This window comes from Falco cherrug, chromosome 13 (assembly GCF_023634085.1).
Source record: "Falco cherrug isolate bFalChe1 chromosome 13, bFalChe1.pri, whole genome shotgun sequence".
In the NCBI taxonomy this organism is placed as follows: Eukaryota; Metazoa; Chordata; class Aves; order Falconiformes; family Falconidae; genus Falco; species Falco cherrug.
The window spans coordinates 25,543,263-25,563,420 of NC_073709.1; the positions used below are offsets into that span (position 1 = coordinate 25,543,263).

General features: G+C 38.4%; 1 protein-coding gene across 1 annotated transcript in view; it reads right to left on the bottom strand.

Moving 5' to 3' along the window:
• Positions 1–20,158, bottom strand: part of USH2A (usherin) — a 390,339-nt gene that overhangs the window by 70,118 nt on the left and 300,063 nt on the right. The window contains exons 49-55 of the mRNA XM_055725922.1: positions 18,579–18,800; positions 13,053–13,276; positions 10,453–10,663; positions 9,855–10,052; positions 9,103–9,257; positions 7,113–7,311; positions 447–554 (exon numbers count right to left, since the gene is read on the bottom strand). Coding sequence (XP_055581897.1) covers positions 447–554; positions 7,113–7,311; positions 9,103–9,257; positions 9,855–10,052; positions 10,453–10,663; positions 13,053–13,276; positions 18,579–18,800 — 1,317 coding nt within the window. The remainder of the gene's footprint in view (positions 1–446; positions 555–7,112; positions 7,312–9,102; positions 9,258–9,854; positions 10,053–10,452; positions 10,664–13,052; positions 13,277–18,578; positions 18,801–20,158) is intronic.

Here is a 20,158-nt window from a genome sequence, read left to right on the forward strand (position 1 = left end):
ATGAAAGCGTAAAACATTGCCAGAGAGAATGACAGAATTTAACACACTTTCTGTATTTATCCCATATCAGACGCAACCAACTGGACAAGGTAGAGATTAATGGAGAACAAGACCAAAGGCTTCAGCCTTTATACGCCCAGTTGTCTCTGCATATTTATTTGTGCTTTAAAAAAATACACATCCACTAACTAATCCTAACCTTGCTAACTTAAAGACGAACTTGGGGAAATTGTCGCAAAAAGAAAGCAGAAATGCAGTGCCAGGCAGTCAGTATAAAGTGTGCATTAAGATACAAATATTCCAAAAGAGACAGATTCTCTTGTATGAATTTATACATGATAGCTTGATGGATGACAGTGGAGTTTTGCACCTTGTTCAACCATCAGAAAATACAAGCCCATATGACTATCCCTTTGCTGTTCTATAAAAATGTCTTTTTCCCTTACCATGAGGAGCAGCTTGTAAAGTTTGACCTGAATGTGGTTGGCTAGAAGCACATCCAGCAGATGTGCATGCAGTAAGTATGAAGCTGTAATTACTGTACGGCTGCAGACCTAGAAAGAGCAAACGGAGGTTAGACCAAAACGCTGACATCAGGCACCCCATGAATTGTATCACTACATAGAGAGTTACTGGACTTACAGTTAACTTTTTTATATTTTTGGCATATGCGCTATTTTGATTTTACATCTGAATAATATTAAAATGGTGAATTCTTACTATTTTAGACATATATCCTCTATTAGTTTAAAAGAACTGTCAAATCAATTTAGATTGAATGCATATCTATGCTGCAATGGATCTATGGAAGCCCCTCATATAGACATACCTGAATTAGCGTCAAAGCAATTAACTTAGATGGCACTTGCAGTGTAGTAATAACAGTGCAGATCTCAGCCCAGATTACTGTTGAAAATTTACCCAGTCTCCAAGCTTTTGTTTTGTTTTTGGGTTTTTTTTTGTTGTTTCATTGGGTTTTTTAACCTATGTTTCTGCCTGTACAAAATGGTTAAAAATTAACTGGAAAGCGCCTAAACGTTCTTGACACAGATAGAATCTCCATCACTGGTAATGACCACAGAAGTCCAAAGTTTTCCAACAAATAAGCACTTAAAAGTGTCACTCCTTAGAGCTTTGGACTTGAAAAGCTGAAGAGCCTGTAATGTTTTGAAAATTTATTACAAACATATTTGCAACAATAAGAAAAGATAAAATACTCTTAACTTGAACATGAAATTTTCTACTATATTGCAGACAAGTCCAAAGATACTCTCTTCCTGCCCCCTTCCCAACTTCTATTTGTTCATTTTTTACTCCTATTTTACCGTATTTGTTACAAAATTTACTATAAATGCTACAAGCAGTTAGAAGCAGGACTGACAACCAAGCCCTCCCCATTACAGCATATTAATTTTAGTTACTTGTAATATTTTAAGAACTTTTTTCAGCTCAAACTTTCTATGCTGGACTTCCTTGAATGAGACTAAAAGAGAATACATTGACCTTTCCTTGGAAAATTTCAAACATCCTTGTGCTGTGTGTCAATGACTTCAGATTTGACATCAAGGTGTCTGCAGCTTAAGAGTTTGACTTTAGGGCTCCTCATGAAATTGCATCTAAAATTTTGCTAAGAAACGAAGCTTTTAAAATAGCCATTTCTGCACACCTATTAAAGGCTTCTTACAGTTAAATCATTAAAGATGCAGATGTCTGCAAGCCTATTTTGGAACATCTCAGAGTTCAGCTTTAACTGCTGATCAGACTTCTCAGAGAGCATGGTCCAGCGCAGGTTACAGGGTCTTCGCTAAACTACTTGTTTGGGTATTTCTTAAAGTTGATCTTAAAAATGTTACTGTCAGACACTGAAAACCTTTCCCTCGCATGCTTTCAAGGACCCTCTTGTTAACATCTCGTAACACGTTAAAACAAGGTTCCTGAATGTAAAGGGATCAAACAGCACAACAACAAGCAGCAAATTATACACAAAAGCTCTGAAAATGCTAAGATTGCAAAACTGAACACTCATAAACTAGGAAATCCCAGCATTAGGACATTGTAGGATACAGATCACACCTTCTGCATAGAGGCTCTGTGGCACAGTCCTATCCAAAATTCCCCCCAACGTGTGGTCTCTGGTCTGCCCAACTGTACACAGATTTTTTTGTGGTGTCCACCCCTAGAGCATACAGTTGCTTTACTAACACCAATCATCTCAGCATTGCAAATGGCTTAATACAGTACCAGAATAATAATATATATAAGAAAGATAGATTTATCTCTCTCAGAAACAGGATGCTGGTTCAAAAAGACTGAGAGAAACTAAAATCTCCTTGGACTTGCCAGGAGGCCATTTAGGATGGTGGGGACCTGGCTGCCAGAGGACCTGGTGTTAGGGAAAACTTTATATATCTAAGCATAACTGGTGCCTTCAGCTGGACAAAATTCAGGCCTCAGGTCTCAGGTGGGGTGCCAGGAAAATGAAGACATGGTTGTGTCAAGCTGTGAAAGCTTGCGATGTGCATTCCTCAGTACTGCAGCCTGAGCTGCTGTGAAAGCCCGGGACAACAGAAGCCAACTGCCTTGATGTGACGGTCTCTCCTCACAGCTGCGAGCAGGGACTGAGGGCAGCAGGCTGGACCGGGACAGGGTCCCGGGCTGAGGTCCTGGGCTGGGCTGGGGTCCCAGGCCTGCGAGCAGGGCTGGGGGAAGCCCAGGAGAGGCTGGCAGCAGTGGCAGGGAGCTGATGTGGGAGCGTGCTGCAGCAGCGAGGCCACCCTGCGTGCTGCCAGCGGCCCATCTCCCGGGATGCTGCCCCTTCTTCCTTCCCTTCGGTGGGCGATGCTGCCAGCCCCTCAGCAACCCACATTTTAGCTCTCTGGCTTGGCACCATCCTTCTCGCCTCCCTCGCTGTGCTCTGCATTCACACAAAACTTTGGGCTTGTGCCCCCCTGGCTTCTGCTGAGCAGAAAGGAAATTTAGCTCTGGGCACATGCGGAGTGGAAATAGGCCCATCTACACTGAGATTTTGAGAAGGAATACACCTACCAAACACAGAAAAAGCTGAGAGCAGAAGCTGAGGCATCAATCCTACATACAGGAGCCTCTTCTTTTTCTTTTTTATCCATTTTACTCTTCCCCTGCATAGCTTGTAGCCTGAATGAGGCAGTAACCCTACGTACAAATGCATGACTACACTACCGTGTAATGCAGACTGCTTGTGTGAAAGAGGCTGAATTAGGATTATACAGGTCAATTCATACATATTATACAAGTCAATTTTTAAGTGTGTGGCTTTGTGACCTTAATCACGTAGTTTTGATGTAGCTCATGCACCTAGCTGTAATTACTCCAATTACAATGCAATTCTGTGACAAGAAAAGAAGTCCAGGCAAGATCTTTGTTTGTAAACAAATCCTTGCTTATAGCCAGTATGAAGACATTTTAATTAAAATATATTAGAAAAATAGAGAGAAAGAATAAGCAACAATTATTTAGAAAGGTAAAACACTGAATGGAAGACATGCAGGCTGCTTAATGAATTGAACAAGACATGAAGGAGAGAAAAGAAAGAGACGACTCAGAGGGACAGCCCTGGCTGTAACCAAATTATAGAATCATTTAAGTTGGAAAAGACCTTTAAGATCACAGAGTCCCACCATTAATCTAGTACTGCCAAGTCCACCATTAAACCATGTCCCTAAGTGCAACATCTACACATCTTCTAAATGCCCCTGGGGATGGTGACTCCACCACCTCCCTGGGCAGCCTGTTTCAATGCTTCCTAATATCCAATCTAAGCCTCCCCTGGCACAACTTGAGGCCATCTCCATTTGTCCCGTTGCTTGTTACTTGGGAGAAGAGACCGACCCACACCAGCCCACAGCCTCGTGTCAGGGAGTTGTACGGTCTGAACAGTGTGTATAAAAGTAAGAAGGGAGAAAATGACAGTTGCAGGCTAGAGAGAGGCAAAGGCATGGAGGAAAGCCAAGTATTTAACATTTCAGGATAGAAAAGATTACTGTGGCAACAAATTACTTGAATTCCCCTAAAGGGAGTCATGTTCACTTTTAAAGGAAACATGCATAATAAAGCAATACTCATTTACAACTACACTTTAAAGAGAAAAATGAGCATTAAAAAAGGAGCACATGGTTTCACTAAATTTATTGGTGAAATTCTGATACCTGAAACCTCTAGTCATACATGGAGCAGTCACAGCAGATTTTTACCTAGATTATTAAAGCTTTGCATTAAACTCCTTGTCTTATGCATGCTTTGGAAAGCTCTGTGCAAATCTATGTATGTGATTAATAATAAAAATAACAAGTAAGATAATCTTGAAACATAAGCAGCATTTTGCTTTTCCAATTTCTCTACTTGATTGTTCTCTAGAGGATACTTCTTTTCTTTTTCGGTCTATTATTGTGGGGTTTTTTTTAATTTTTTTTTTTTTTTTTAACTTAGCAGTCTATTTTGTTATTGCAGCATTTGCCATTTGTCAAAAGGCTGTAAACAAGTGGGTTTTTAAGAATGCATTGTTCTATTAGCCAAATCAATTCTTTCTGTTTCTGTTTGTCTCCATTTGCGGGTATGGCTCCAGCAAGGTCAGTAATTAGCTCCCAGGATAATGCTCCTGGGCCCTGCCATGGGAATTTTACACAGGAGGATGTCAGATTGCTGACCACAGCCTCACACAACCCCTCCACCCCAAAGAATTTCTTCTAGATAAATATTACTAATGATTCAGTGCTGCATGGAGACAGAGTTGACCAGTGACAACATTCCTGTATCTCTTCGGTTTTCACTCCCCTGAAACGGAGAATATGTTAGGATGAAAGAATTCCAAATGGTTCAGTCATAAAGTATTTATTAATATTGTTTCTTTTACTAAAAAAAAAAAAAAAGCATCAATGATCTTCCTTGACTTTTACCTAAAGACGATTGTTCCTACAAATTCTCAATAAAACCTCTTACTCGGAATATTATATTCAGTGTAATTAAAAGGGGGACCTGAGAAGAACCTTTGTGATAAACCCACCTGCTGCTGCTGCTGAAGAGGGCACTCTTAGCTTTCTTTTACAATTCCCCTAATTATTTTCTTCAGTCTTACCCTCTTCCTGGCCCCTCATGCAAACCATTAGCAGGCCCATTTGTAAAGTAGTAGTAACACAAAGTGAAACAATGCCATAACTGTCATCCAAATTGTTCTGTACAGGGTAGTGGAAGTGTTCAGTAATAAATGATATAAAAAGGTCTTTTATTGACAAGCTGCCATGTGCTGTTTGCATTAGAGAATATGAGAAGATGATGGCTGCTGCCCCTAGGTCCCAGTGGCATTCAACTCAGTGAGATAGCAGAAAATGCTTCAGTTTGCTTAAAGCATTGATAACACCTCTAAATAATTAACTGAGGACTTCCTGTCTTCAATTACTTAATGCTTTTTTTAACATCTTGAGAGGATTATAAGCAATTTATGGATTTCACATGATGAGCACATTCACCACTATTCCCACAAAACATTTGTGGGATCATGTTTCCAAAGCTTTGATGTAATTAAAAATAAGCACCAAGACAATGGTGCAGTGGCAAGGTGCTAGCCTTCTCGTCTGTTATGTGCAAGACCCTAGATTCAAAGTCTCAAGAAATACTAATGCGACAGCTTCATTAATGTTCAACTGTTGCTCAGGGAAAAGCAGACAGGTTTTTTGGGGAAATAAAAAAAAGTAAAAAAAGGAAGATGGGGAAAAACAAAACATCCATGGCAAATAAGACAACAGTTCAAACATTTGGATTACGTATAAATAAATTGATTTTTTTATCTTATTCTTTTAATTTAGAAAGCAATAATTATCCATATTGCTAAATCGCTGCCACGAATTCCACATTATTACCCAAGGATGCTCCTGCAGAAAACAGCACAAGATTTGATTGTGACTGTCAGGAGGAGCAATCACTTATTTCACTGCTGCCTTAACACGGCAGCATTGTACAGCTACTGAATGGAACAGGTACACTAAAGGAAAAAAAGATCCTTGTTTCTCTGAAGGGAATTTCATTTTCTTTCCCTTCCAACTGGTAAGAGAACCAGTACTGTTTGCATTAAAATAACTGCCTTCTGGGAAGGAAGTAGGAGCATGAGTATTTTTCAATGGGTTTGAGAAACCATTCCTTGTTGGTAGGTGTTCTTTACAGTATAAAATTACGCCAGCAATTCTAAAACACATACCACCAACTGGCACACTCTAGTAATATCTCATGTCCAGAAGCACTGGATATGGAGACAGGCATAATACACAGTTGATTAATTTCACACTTGAGCATGATACTGTCAAAGAGAAAGAGCAATCCTTTACTCCTCTGTGAGTGACTACAGCAAGGACACTCTTTTAAGGGAACCACTCTGACTCAGGACTCGTGCTTTGCCATATATACTGTACAGGTTTTATGTGCTTTAAGTCAGCTTCTACTCCTTAGGTTGCTATCATATGGTGTGTGTATAACACATGAATCTCTACCTTTCCTACTCAGATGGAAAAAAAGAAGAAAAAAACCCCGTATTGATGAGTTCCTAAAAATCATAGATATAAGAATTTGATAAGCAACCTGAGGCCAAAGAGTGAAAAAAGATACCCCAGAATGCTTATGTTCCCATCTTGTGTTCAACAGAAACATGTCTAAGAATAACTTTGCTTCAGTGTAACATTCAAATATAACAAAAAATTGAATATGTGAAAATAATACACTTGTGGTCCGAGTCAAACCTCCCCCCAAAATCCCTTGACTAAAGCTTCTTTCAGATACACAGAAGGGATGGCAAGCCTACACAGAATATCTGGGACCTCGAGAACACCACAATGCCTGCATCTTGAATTGAGCTGGACAGATTTATTTTAAAATTTTGAAATTAAATCTATTAATATTTTAACAAACAGCAGCCAGAAATAAGAGATTGAAAAAAGTGGATTCAAGATACGTAAAGTATGATAAAGCATTCTAAAGTGTGCAGTACTGGGGATTTAAAAGTTACTGACAAGTAGCATTTTTAATATATTAATACTGTCGTCTGTCTTAAGGACAGGACATTAGCCTCTCAGAGAGCTCTGCCTCCTTACCTGATACTGTGTGCTGCATTCTGCTTCCAGCATCCGTGTATATAAGTCCTTTCCCTACTTGACTGATCTGGTACTCTCTGATGACACCATTTGGTTTCTTGGGTGCAATCCAGCTTAAATGTAATGCTGTTGAGTTCAAAGCACTGACTTCTGGTGGCTGAACGCTCTCTGGGACTCCTTGGACAGTGACTGCAACTACCTGAAGACATATGAATTAAACAGCAATTTAATGTAATAGTACACTAGATACCATGATCAATGAGAATGTCACTTTTGTTTTAAAATGTTGTTTGTGCTGGCATATCATTACCAAGGGTCTGCAGAACTAGTTACTTTTTTCCTCCTTTTTCACAATGAAATCTGACCTTGAATACATTACATAAGTCTATGTCTACAATTTATCACAACAGGTTCACCATGTTTTAGCTACACAGGGTGAAACAACAAAAACTGTATTGCTTGAAAACTCTTGATAACTCTCTTCCATATGGTTTGTCAGTGTCTCTGCATTTTAACTGCCTGATTTCATATATTTTAAGCACCCGTAAACATGGGGCTAAGCCTCCATATATCCCATGCAATCTGAACTCTATTGTAGTTATTTGCAACTCCATATTTTTGTAAGGAAACCAAAGATTTTTAAAGCTAGAATTACTTTGCACTTGTTAAGCTCTTTCCACTAAAAAAGAAGAAAAGGGAAAAAGCCAATTTTCTATTGACACATCTCTACCATCTCCTACAGAGACCTTTCGAAATTACACTGGTTTAATAAGTGAGTCAGACCTTTTTCTTTTTGAGAACCACTTTTCTTTTTCTGTTATTACCACCATAAAGTATTTATATTATGCTGTAAATATAAAATGTGCCCTCTATAATATATTGTCTTAGTGCATTTGGTGGAATCAGTCCCTACTTGCAGACTTCAGTGTTTGCAACAGTAAACTCCTTAATTACAGGCCAGTGAAATAAGCAGAATTTATTAGCTCAGACCAAGGGTTGCAGCAACTGTGCCTACGTAGCTTCCAGACCACAGCTGTGTGTGCAGGTAGAGGACTATGCACCGATGTCCATTCCTCTGCATCTGTGTTTCTTTTCTTATAGTTCTGACTTAGATTTGTGCTAATAAGAAAAACAGTTAAAGCCCTGGAAAAAAAATCCAACTTTTAAATCCCACAGATACTTTAATTACAAAGCACAATCATTATTTCCCACCTCTGCCCCACAGATCTTACGCTTGCAGTTCTAGACATTCATTTTCTTAGAGGCAAGGATATTACTGTGAAAAAGAGGTCACTTAAGAAATAGTTTTTCCAAATGTTGAATAAGGCAGGTACTTTGCAGAATAGAAACTAGCTGGTTAAATAGTAGTGCTAGTAAAAGACATCTGTGCTTCAAAGCAATACGAAAGACAATGAAGCAGTGGCAAAGGGAGGGAAGCGATTCTGTTTGCTTAAAACTGAAGCAGAGGCAGGTTGTACACAAAGCAAGTGTAAAGCCTGAAGCAGGTGCAGACATGGAAAGCCAGTGAAGGGTAATATAGTGGAAGGAGGCTCAGAATAAGAAGGTTGTTGAACAAATTGATAGACTAGAGCTAAAGCAGATAAACTAAAACACCAAGGAAGAAGAGGCTACAGACCTCCTAGTGAGAAGCAAAGATTTAATTTCAAGGCTTAGAGAAAGTGCATTTTAATATTCCTTACTCTATTCTATCACGTACAGCTTTCTTTTTAACAAATATCAGTTCCTACAGTGCAATTTCAGCTTTGCCAAGACTGAGATAGTGCTTTCTTCTTCCTCTTGCTTGTACCAACCTTTGTGTTCCAAATAATCACCCGCTGGTAGTTGAATCCAAATAAGATTATTGATGTTTTTCACTTACTCACTCAATAATCAACATGTCTTCAAATTACACCTTTCCAAAAGCATTTTTATGTTACCACACTGGCTGATAAATTTCTGGCACCAGTTCCATAAAGACCAGTTCACTAACCTTGCTGCTGTCTGTGCATCCAGCAACAGTGCAGGCTCGCAGCTGGTAGGAATATTCTTGGTATGGCCGGACACCACTCGTGTCTGTGAAGCTCATTTCTGTTCCTCTAAAATGCTCAATTCCATTTCGGAGAATGATATAGTGAATAATAAGACCTGTTGCAGAAAGGAAGTTTACTCTTTTACTAGCTGAGAAATCCTGTGTGATGGTATACCATAATAAGCTACTCTGCACATGGGAAATATTACATGAAATCTCCAGGTGACCACTGTAACAGACAATCATCCTGCGTAAATTGCTAATGTCAATTACCAGCTACTTTCCTCAGCCTCCACATCAACTTTCTAGTAGATCTCAATTTTTATTAAGCGAGTTCTTCCAAGTTTTCTCACTGTTTGAAGATCATAAGCAAGATTTCCTGAAAGAAACATGAGCATCACCACCCCCACCTCCAAATCCCCAAATACTTTGTAACATGACTGTGATTTTTCTGATCAAATTTGCCACTTATTATTACAACTGTTCTCAAAAGAGGCTTCTGGGCACTTCTTAGAGACATACTAAATTGTCTTCTGTGAAGTTAGACTACTTTTAATTGGAAAGAAAACTATATCGACCTAGAGAAAATTCTTCTCGCAGAGTTTAAGAATACCTATATTTCAGTGTCAGTGATCAATTAGGAAATGTTTTGGTTTTTGGAACACTGTCAGTTGAATGATTGAACATACTCTTCTTTTAACATATGTGAATACCATTTGGTTGAAGTGGTTCCTCCCAGTTCAGAAGTATCATATCTTCCCGATTATCCACTTTGGCCCATTTTGGTGGACGCACACCCTGTGGCACATCTTGCTTAGTGATAGCTCTGCTAATTTCACTGAAGCCTCTTCCATAGCTATTCCAAGCAGCCACCCTGTACTCATATGTGATAAAAGGTTCAAGGTTCAGGTCTAGAAAAAAAAAAAAGTTACGTATGGATCATCTCAGTCTTACGAAAATACAAAATAATGTTTTACGTTTTTTTTCCTGTGCCTATGGGACTATTTCTGTGTTTAAAGACAAGTAGATACGGAAGTTCTTTTAGTCTGGGACATTTTCTGATATATCAATAATTCTATCAACTTCTGCGAAAGCAAGTTTAGGCCTTATGCATTCACTGAACTTCTTGCTACTCATTTCATTTCTTTGAAGATTCGGTCTTGATTCACAGATTACTTCTTAAACAATGGTACTTCACTACAATTGCTTTACATTTAATTAGAATACATGATATCATCCAGGACATCTTTTTCTCCAGAGTGAATCAAATACATCAGCAAATCACCAATCTGATATGTCACTTTTCCTTACCGGTAAATGAATACTGCTTTGGACTTCCCGTGTAGACAGTCTCCTCTTCAGCTGGACACACATGTTCTTTTATCTCCTTTTCAGTAACACTCTGTGAACCTTTTATCCATGCACAGATATTCTCCCTAGGATCAAAGTCACACTTTCCACAATGTGCTGTTGCCACCATAGACAAAGGGCAAAGGACATTCGCCTTGCATTCTTCTTGTACCTAAGGAATACATATTCATTTTTAATAATTTTACCACATCTTCCTTTCTTTACAAATGCTTCCATTAGTATTTCTTTTTCTTTATGCAACATACAAATCAGGCAATCACATTGAATAAATTGGTATTTCTAGCCGATGGGAGATCCTTTCAGCCTTTGGCCTGTCTGCCGTCTTTGATCATTAATGCTTTTATAATCCTTTCTAAAAGAAACAGATATTTTTTTGTTGTTGTTAGGGTCCTTGGATGAAAAAGTCACAAATTTTAACCACTGGAAGCCCAGATGGCTGGGGTTTTGAAAACAGACGAGTCTTGAATCAAATGAGAATGGGATTTTACCTGAGAATTTGAACATTCTGCTCTGGCAAAGACCAATACCCCGGGGCAAATCAGTAGCAGATTCCCAGCCCCACGCAGCTTGCCAAGTACACCAGAGGGCTCTGCGCAATTCCTTGGCAGCTTTCAAGGCTGAGAGCTCTTATCCATGGGCTACATAAATCGTGTCCTCTATCACATCACTCCTGAACAGCAGTTTGACTGCAATAAGAGGACCTCTGCAAATGTTGACGCAGATGTAAGGTTTAACCCATAAAGAACAATTCACAGAAACAGAAATATACACTGAACTTCCACAAGTTTCTATTAAAATTCATGAAATAATATTTTTGCCAAACCATAAGCTAGAGAGCAATAATTCTCATAAAATATAGGTTGTTGCAGGAAGAAATGTACTGCAATATTTGCTACAAATATTTCTGTCCATCAGGCTACAAACCTTAGAAGGGAAAACAAACATTATACCTAATGCTTCCATAATTCATCCTCTGAAATTAGTTTATTAGCTGATTACGAACTTCAGTGAATTTAATTTCCCAAACCTGGCACTTTCACAAACATTACAGTGTGATAGATATCAATATAGGATGTAGGATATAGATGGATTGTATTTACAGAAAAAGTAGCTCCAGAATATGTCGCAGAATATCAGTGCTTTTAATGTTAGTAAATCTGTACATAACAGAAAGCTAGTACTGCTATCTCTTTTTTACCGCAGGTAAATGAAATACAAAGTGCTTCCTTTGTTTACACATTATACCCAAGGCATAGATCTAGCATGTTATCTACCAGAATTCATTAACCTATTCACAGCCATTTTTTGCCTTGTAGGAACCAATACAATGCATTGAGGAACTGTAGCTGACTCATCACAAAACTTGGGTTTTCTCTAGGAGAAAATTATTCAGCCTGAAAATGAAATTACATGAAAACCTTGACATGAAAAGGAGAAGACGGAAGAAATATTTCTGTATTAACTTAGCAGATGAATGCAAAGGATACAGGAACACCTGTATGTGGCAGGATGGGGTCTGTTTTTACTTTGGTGATTCCACAATTCCACAATATCTACATGATTTCCATATTGTAGAATGGACAATATCCAATCCTCTTTCTCTCTCATGTACTTTCTCCCTCTCTTGAAATATAAATATACTTCTATATAAAAGAATATATGTATATAAAACCAGGATTACCATCCTCTGAAATGTTCATGTTCTTAAACAAAAATCGCAATAACAGCTGACAATATTTTTACAGCTTACATATAACACCAAGATGCTAATTCTTGAAGATTTATATTGAATTCAACCGGAGTTGCAAGAATTTGCAGCTTTGAAAGTTTGGCCACATCATCTCTTGCTGATACTGGCCACTCTTAGAAAATACGGAATTAGCCTTTATGGTGCTTGGTTTACTCTTACATTAAAACAGAATGAAATTAAAACTATATAATTCAGTAGGCACAAAAGGCACTAAAAATATAATAACCTCATTGTTGCTAAAAGTTATACAGGGACCTATCCTAGTACCGCTGAAATTTATGCCAGGATTACCAGTGGTTTTCTGCAGGATGAGGTTTAAGTCCATCAAGAAAATATCAATTGCTTTATTTTTATTTATATTTTCTTTAGGAAGTTGGGGAATCTATGTCACACTGCCTGCCTAAATTGAAATGTAATAGCATTTTTATACTTCAGAACTGGCCACTTTAATTTTAATTTCCACTTAAGGAACATCACCAGGAACAGTGGTCACAGAACAGGAACTGGCTATACATGTCAGTCTTGTTAGTATGCCAGCTTTTAGCCACCGTACTAATCTGAAGTGCTGGGCAACACTTCACAGAGGCAGCTAATCATTATTAATTCCTTTAGAATTCATTGCAATAACATCAATCATGGTGAACTCATTCGGTATTAATATGGATGTAATGTGAAAATGAATAATGCACACAAGAGTTTTTATATTCCTATTTTAGAAAAATAGTTATGAACAGTGTATTTCTCTTTCCATCGTCAAATCAGAGCTACCGAGAGATTTTCTATCAATTACCTTCATCATCATTCCAGCTGAAATCTTGTCAGAGCAAACATATTTCAAAGGATTATATCCAACTCCATTACAGCATTCTTCGCTCCTTGGAATAAGTTCAGTCTCACAGCATTTTACTGGCACTTGGTCATTCTTTCTAACATGTGCTAGGGACTCACCACTGGAACCTGAGCAGCATATGGTATCTGACTCATTCACGTATTCCTGCCCACAACAGAACATCCCTGAAAGGAACAAACAAACAAAAATATCTGAATATGAAATGTAAGTAAATAAATAAATAGGTAAGAAAGGAGAAAGCTCAGAATGCAATCTAGCTTGGCATAAAACCACCAGCATCTGGAATTTCCCAGATTTAGCTAAAGTGAGATTAAATTCGAACATGAGGTGACTGAAGTAAGTGTCCTGACTTCCAGACCTATTGAAAATAATCAAGAATTAGAGGAATAAACAGAGATCCCTTAGAACCAACCTACACCACTGCTGAACTTTGTAAGAACCTTTGCTATGAAATACCATACCAAGGTACTGTGCATAGCAGGTCGAAGCCAGACTGTTGATGAAAATTTCCTGTAGAATGTAGAAATTGAGAAAGCTGCTCCGTGTACTCTCCAGTCAGGTCTCATTCATGGCCCCCTCACATGGGCAGTCTTCCAAAACTGCATCTTAGTATTCCAGAATGTTTCACATTACGTTTTTAAAGTGGGGGTTCATATTAGGTACGTAAAACTAAAGGGGTGACTTGCCAAATACCCACAGTGATGCTTCAGTCATCTAACACAGAGAATTACTCTTTAGGAAGTTAATATCTAAATATAACATGCATTTCTATAGTGGATTTGATAAGCTGCCAAAATTAATTCCACTGTCTTTCTTCTATTTCAAATTATTTTATTTTAAAATTAAAAGCTCATCATAACCAGTGTAATTGTCCATATATACACACGAATTATTCTGCAACTGAAAAATACTCGTGTTGAGCCTCACACCATTTAAAGAAAGGGGTAAATTTTAACTCTGAACCAAATGCTACAAACACCTTTATAACTGACAATGAAATAAATGTTATTACTAATTCATCTAGAAAGATACACACAAAACCAGGGCTGTGATATACTTTCTACACTTACAAAGTAATTTGTACCTGACATAATTTCTGTAGTATGTAGGCATTTAAAACACATGCAGAAGGGGCTACTTTTCTCACTGCCATTTATTGCAGCAAATCTCTCTTAGGAAGTCATACATACTGAAAATTACTCTTTAAGGGTACGATCCCGCTAAAGCACTCAGAGCATTTCATTCCAATCACCAGAATGACTACAAATGACGTTACTTGCATACTTTACCCGTTTTCAGGGCTGGTTCTATTCACAGCAATCAAACTGTGATCACCAGCTCTCCAAGAGGTAAATATTTCCTCCTGTTCACACCCTTTTTCCAAATTGTTCTAGGATTCTACCAATTTTAAGTAGAGAATTAATGCAGAAAATGACTCAATTCAATACTAATAAGCAACTCAGACAGCCCCAAGGGACTTTTGACAGGCAAACTAAAATTTTGATAATGAACTGCTTTTCTACTGAAACAAACAAGGCTATATTCTTTCACTGCGAACCTCATCTTTGTTTAACTGAATTAAATTTTTCAGCCAAGATTTCACTCACATAACAAGAAGTGACTCCCTTTCTAGTTTCTTTGGTAAACCATTACTTCTTTAATTATTATCAACCTTGTTCCAGTGTGATAAATTGCTAATTACTTAATACCCTAATCAGCGTTCATTCTTTGCACAGATAAACTGTGACAGCGCCATTAATTTAAATAGTAATTTCACTTAATGGCCAGAACGGCACACCAGATTTTTATGCAGCATTTTCTGAAGACTGCATCCATCACTGCAATATTCTGACATAAAGATGTCTGACGTGCACTAACTCACTTAGGGAGAGCAGATGTTGCAGAGCAGAGTTTGGTAGTAATTCCCATAGTGCATCACTTCAGCATGAATGAGCTGCAAAGGCAGAGGTAGACAATCTTCTGAAACTGCATTGCATAGCCTCTGACCTTTGCTTAATTTATCACATGTAGCACTTGACTCCTGAACCTTGACACCTCAAATGTATAATTTTAAATATGCTCCAAGAAAAACAAAATAGGACCATGTAATATTGATGGATTGATTTGCCTTCTAAAAATCACTTTCTTCAATTGCTTAAGGGTCCAGAAATTCCTATAATCTTTTGCTGAATTCAGCAAAATACCAAAATACAAACTATTTGTTTGTAAATCAACTGGAATGTGTGTGTCATACTTTATGTATTTATGTTTCATAGCCACATAATGCATTACAGCAAAAAGAAAATCCATGGGCTGGAAAAGACACTTCCTGCTAACAGTGATTTCTGTCAACAATTATTTCATGTTCATCCCCAGCAACTGAAAAAATTTACAAACATAGCTGAGTGATGAATTACTAATGTAGTAAAGCTGCAAAACCAATGCTTTCAAAAGGGAAAAATGAGTATTAAAAGGCTTAGCCTTTGGAGCCAGAATAGAGGATCAACAAAATACAGAGCCAGTGTACATTGCAAACTACTCCAAAAATCCTTGGCTTACATGTGGGTATTGCAACTATTACAGATCAGGAACCACAACAGTACAAAGCATCATCTTTCATGAGTCTGGGAAGTCAGTATAGTGGCATTTTACTAGCTTTTGGTATTTTCTTTCTTTATTTCTGCTTTTTTTTTGGTTGGTTGGTTGGTTGGTTTGGTTTGTTTTTTCAAAAGACAAAATCCAAGAGTGGTTTTAGCTGACATTATCCTCTATAGCCAGAAATAGTCAACTTTGGATAATCACACTGCAGCAGTGGGGCTCAGGACGCGTGTGTGCAATGGCATCACTGCCAGGCTTTGCCAGTAGATGTCTCTATGGTCACCCCACTAAATAAGGCCAACACGGGGTGAAAAATAAAACCAAAGAAAATAGAAATTAAGCAAAACCAACAGTAACAAAAAGATTAATGTGAGATGGGCACAACAGCTCTTTTTGTAGGACAGACTCTCCGAAAAAGGTATAGAATGGCAAATGAAAAGGTTCTATGATTCATCCCCTTAAACCAATATTCAGTGTGAACCTGGGTCTAGATTCTGCAGAAGCACGCTGCTTACAAACTGGTCATGCAACAGTAAGGCTGTGCACAACACCTGCACCTTTCGTTGTCATGTATTTCTTGTCTGATTTTTTTCAAGGAACTAAAACTCCCAAACAAAAGCTTTAAATTGTTGTCATATCTTTAAACCATAGCATTCATTGCCGACTACAAAACAGAGCTTCAGAAGCATTTCAGCTTTTGCATAAAGCCACTCATGTTACCTCTTCCCCTTCCAGACAATGAGATCAGCTTTCCAATTACCATATTCTTGCAAAATTCTACGTCTCCATTTGCCAATGATAAGTAAATTATGTTTTTATGTGAGAGCATTTTTTCCATTAGAATCATAATAATAGGGATAGGGAACAGGTAGATTCTTGTGCCTGGCTTGTGCATTTTCATTATTTAGCAAGGCTGAATTACTCCAAGAAATTAAGCAAAAACCTATTGAGCATGATGTATATGATATGATAAGAAACCACAATCTATTCTATGCTTAATGCAAAAGAATATGATTCTCTTTTCAACTATGGTGCTAATTCATCTTTCAAACCTGTATTTGTGTTCAGCTGTATGCTGGCTTGCAGCATAAAGTCCTCACAGAAAACCTGTGAGTGATGAAAAAGCCACTGTTTTCTTTTTTAACAGCCAAAAAAATGTCATTCAGACCCATTCTCAAGAAAAATGGTGTAAATGATAGAGCGCTATAGGCTAACCACATTTTAAAAAGATGGGTATAAAGGTTTTTTAAATATATATATTTAAGGAAAAAAACTGTTAAGAATACATATATACTGAAATGAAGAACATAACTTTCATCCCAAGATACCTGTATTACACTCCTACACAACTCATCTGCCCAGAGAGAGTAGTAAAAACATAAACGCTACCCCAGCAGTTCTGTTCCAACAGCATCTGTTAATTCACTCCATTTATAAAATACATATTGACAAAGACAACTGAACTGGGACCAGGGAGATTTGATTTGGTGTGAGAAAGTCAATTCAATGTGATTTTGTTAAAGGGCTCCTGCAGGCAAATAAAAGAGTTTAAGTAATAAAGTACATAAAGAGATGTTTTATGAGCCAGCCCCGTCTTGTAGGAGCCACACAATGCACGGCTATGCAAGAGGGCCTTTTTCAGAGCTGGTGTTGTGAGCCCTGCATAGATGCTGTAGATCAGGCACAATTAGTGATCACGGTGAGGGGGAGCTAAAATCCTGCAAGCGGTGCTGTTCACAGCATACACGCTATGACTCACCACTGGAAGGGCAGGACAGCACAGAAACCACAGAAAGCATTGCAATGTCTCTTCTGCTTAGCCCTTCCTGACAGTCAACGCAGACATAGGGTACTCCTAGTACCACAGTGGCTGAGGGATCCAGTGAATACGAAAAATAAACTGAAGATAGAGCTCATTTTGTTGGGAAGGAGGAGTTCAGCCTTCAGGTCTGCATTCTGAGTTATATATTAAGGTCCTTAGTTGCACAACTAGAGGCTCAAAACTGGCACACATATGGTGAAAGCACTGCATCACTCATCTCTGTACACCAAGCAGAACTGGGTACTAAACCTTCATTATTTCTGTGTTTTGAAACCAGGCTCCCCTTTGAGACTGCAATTGTTTCTGAAGTCTTTTTGTGAGGCTGGGAAAGCCTAAGGCTGATGGTATATAATTTGTCTAATAACTGTGGAAAGAAAAGACACATGAAAATACCTGAATAGGGTTTGTAATAACACCTCCAATCTCTGCCAGCAGCTAGTCACAGAATGCTTTACGAGGAAGTAGGGTTCCGGTTGTACCTCTGAGTGGTGGAGTAATTTCCTATGGGGTGCAAAGGATCGATGGGATACGCCAGATGAACAAGTGACTAGTGCTGGGGATTGAGTTTTGTTAATTTTAAACTGCAGCAGGTTTACCCCTGTGTAGATGCACAAGTGAAGGACGTAGACCACCAAGCAGATAGCAGCATAATCTTCAATTTCTAGGTGACTAACCCCACATCCCCACAGCAAATGGAAAATCCCTGCACTGGGATGCATGGGAGCACAAGGTGGCCAAGTCTAACCTCCGCTCTACTCATTGAAAGGGGAGCAGTCCTGTTTCCTGACTGGTATAATAAAGGATCATGCACTCCTTTTGAATTTTCTGTTGTCTCCTATCTCCGCAGCTTTGGGGCAAAGGTAAAAAGAAGGGTTATTGAAAGCTCACCATTCTGCAGTCTATCAGAACAGGTGAGTAAAGTGCAACATCATTTTAACAAATTGGCATACACACCTTAAAGCTGAATGTGTCGCTGTCGAATGGTTAGTATCCCACGAGATTTAAAAAGATGAAGACACTTTTTTTTTTGAAAACTTATCCTTTACCTGTGAGAGGTCTGTGTGCAGTCCCTTCTTCTTCATCACCACAACAGATTAAGTCTGCGCTTATGACTTCTCCACCACAGCACTGCTGATTGAAACTGTCGTGGAGGGATCCACCACAGCAGATTTGATCGCCTGATGTGGAGAAAGGAATTCCCTGGCAGCAAGAGTCGCCAATTCCAACTGAAACTCTGTTTTGCTCTTCGTTAGGGCAACATACTTCTCCTGTCAATTTAAGAATACAATTAAAGATTTCATGCATTTTTAGCTCTTGATGATCTTAAAGGTCCTTTCCAACCTAAATGACTCTATGATCTGCTAGCAGCCAGTTTGGGTTCACACACTAGCAGCTTCATGTACAAAACGTTCCACATGCAAGCATGGAATCACTTGGTACTTTAGAATGCTATAAAAGTATGTTCATTTGTAATAATTAAACACACATGCATTTATGAATTCAGGGCCAAGATTCCGTAAGATATCAAAATGCAAGCGTGGCACAGACAAACTGAGAAAAGCAACCAAAATTATTTCTGTAAATGTAATAATTATACAGCTGAAAACCTTTAAGTAGAAGCAGCTACACAGTAAAGAGAGTTTGTTCTTGCTATGATTAACAGAAGTCAGCCTACTTATTCTCAGCAAAAAATTTCCATGTCTCCTCCAAAATAATTCTAGACTTGTTTTGAAGGACTAATTCACATTGGTTGAAGAGTTTTCCAGTGTCACTCAGGACTTCATCTCCCAAAGAATTTAAGGATTAAAGTCACTTTAAAAATTAAATACCACACAATAAATCACAATCAGTGGGCTTGGCTGCTACTTAAGCAAAAGCACCACTTTTTGCAAGAAAAGGCCTAAAGATAAGACTGCCCATGAGCCAGATGCTATGGTGGTGGGCTGGGCTGGGCTAAACCGTGCTGTGAAAGGAGTAGATACTGCTATATAAGATATAAAAATTATGGTATATGGCAATAATTTTCATTCATTAGTGTCTGCACTTGATCTGGTCCAGTGTTCTGAAAGGAACACTTTTGTATTGTCTTTCTGTGCTGTAATGTTTTCTGTGGCTCAAATGTCATTTGGGAGGTTTTTTTCTGATATTGAAGACGGGTAATAGAGGTGATTAAAGTATTTGGATTTCTGATTTTTAATAAAAGAAACGTGTTTTGATTTTTAAAACTCATTTTTCTCCTTGCAAATAATATCTCAAGTCCTTTTCCTCTGAAAAATTGAGAATTACAGACAAAGAGCCCTAAACCCAACACAGTTTTTGTCAGAAATAAACATGTAATGAGATAGTAACAGATGAGGGAGAACACTGCTTTCCTTTCCCCCTACATTCCTTGCCACAGAGGTGCCTGGGTGGTAGTAGCATTATTTGTTTCACTCTGCTTTAAGAATTTCTCCTCCCATCTTAGTTCTGGGATGGATGTTTCCAATTCTTTGTGCACTACTGTTTCGGTAACCGATTCCTGCCTTCCTAATTTGTAATCTTCATGCCTTCAGCCCAGTGTGCTTCAGTACATCTAGAGCTATCAAGCTGGCCAAACAACATCTGGGAAATATGTATGCTTAGAGTG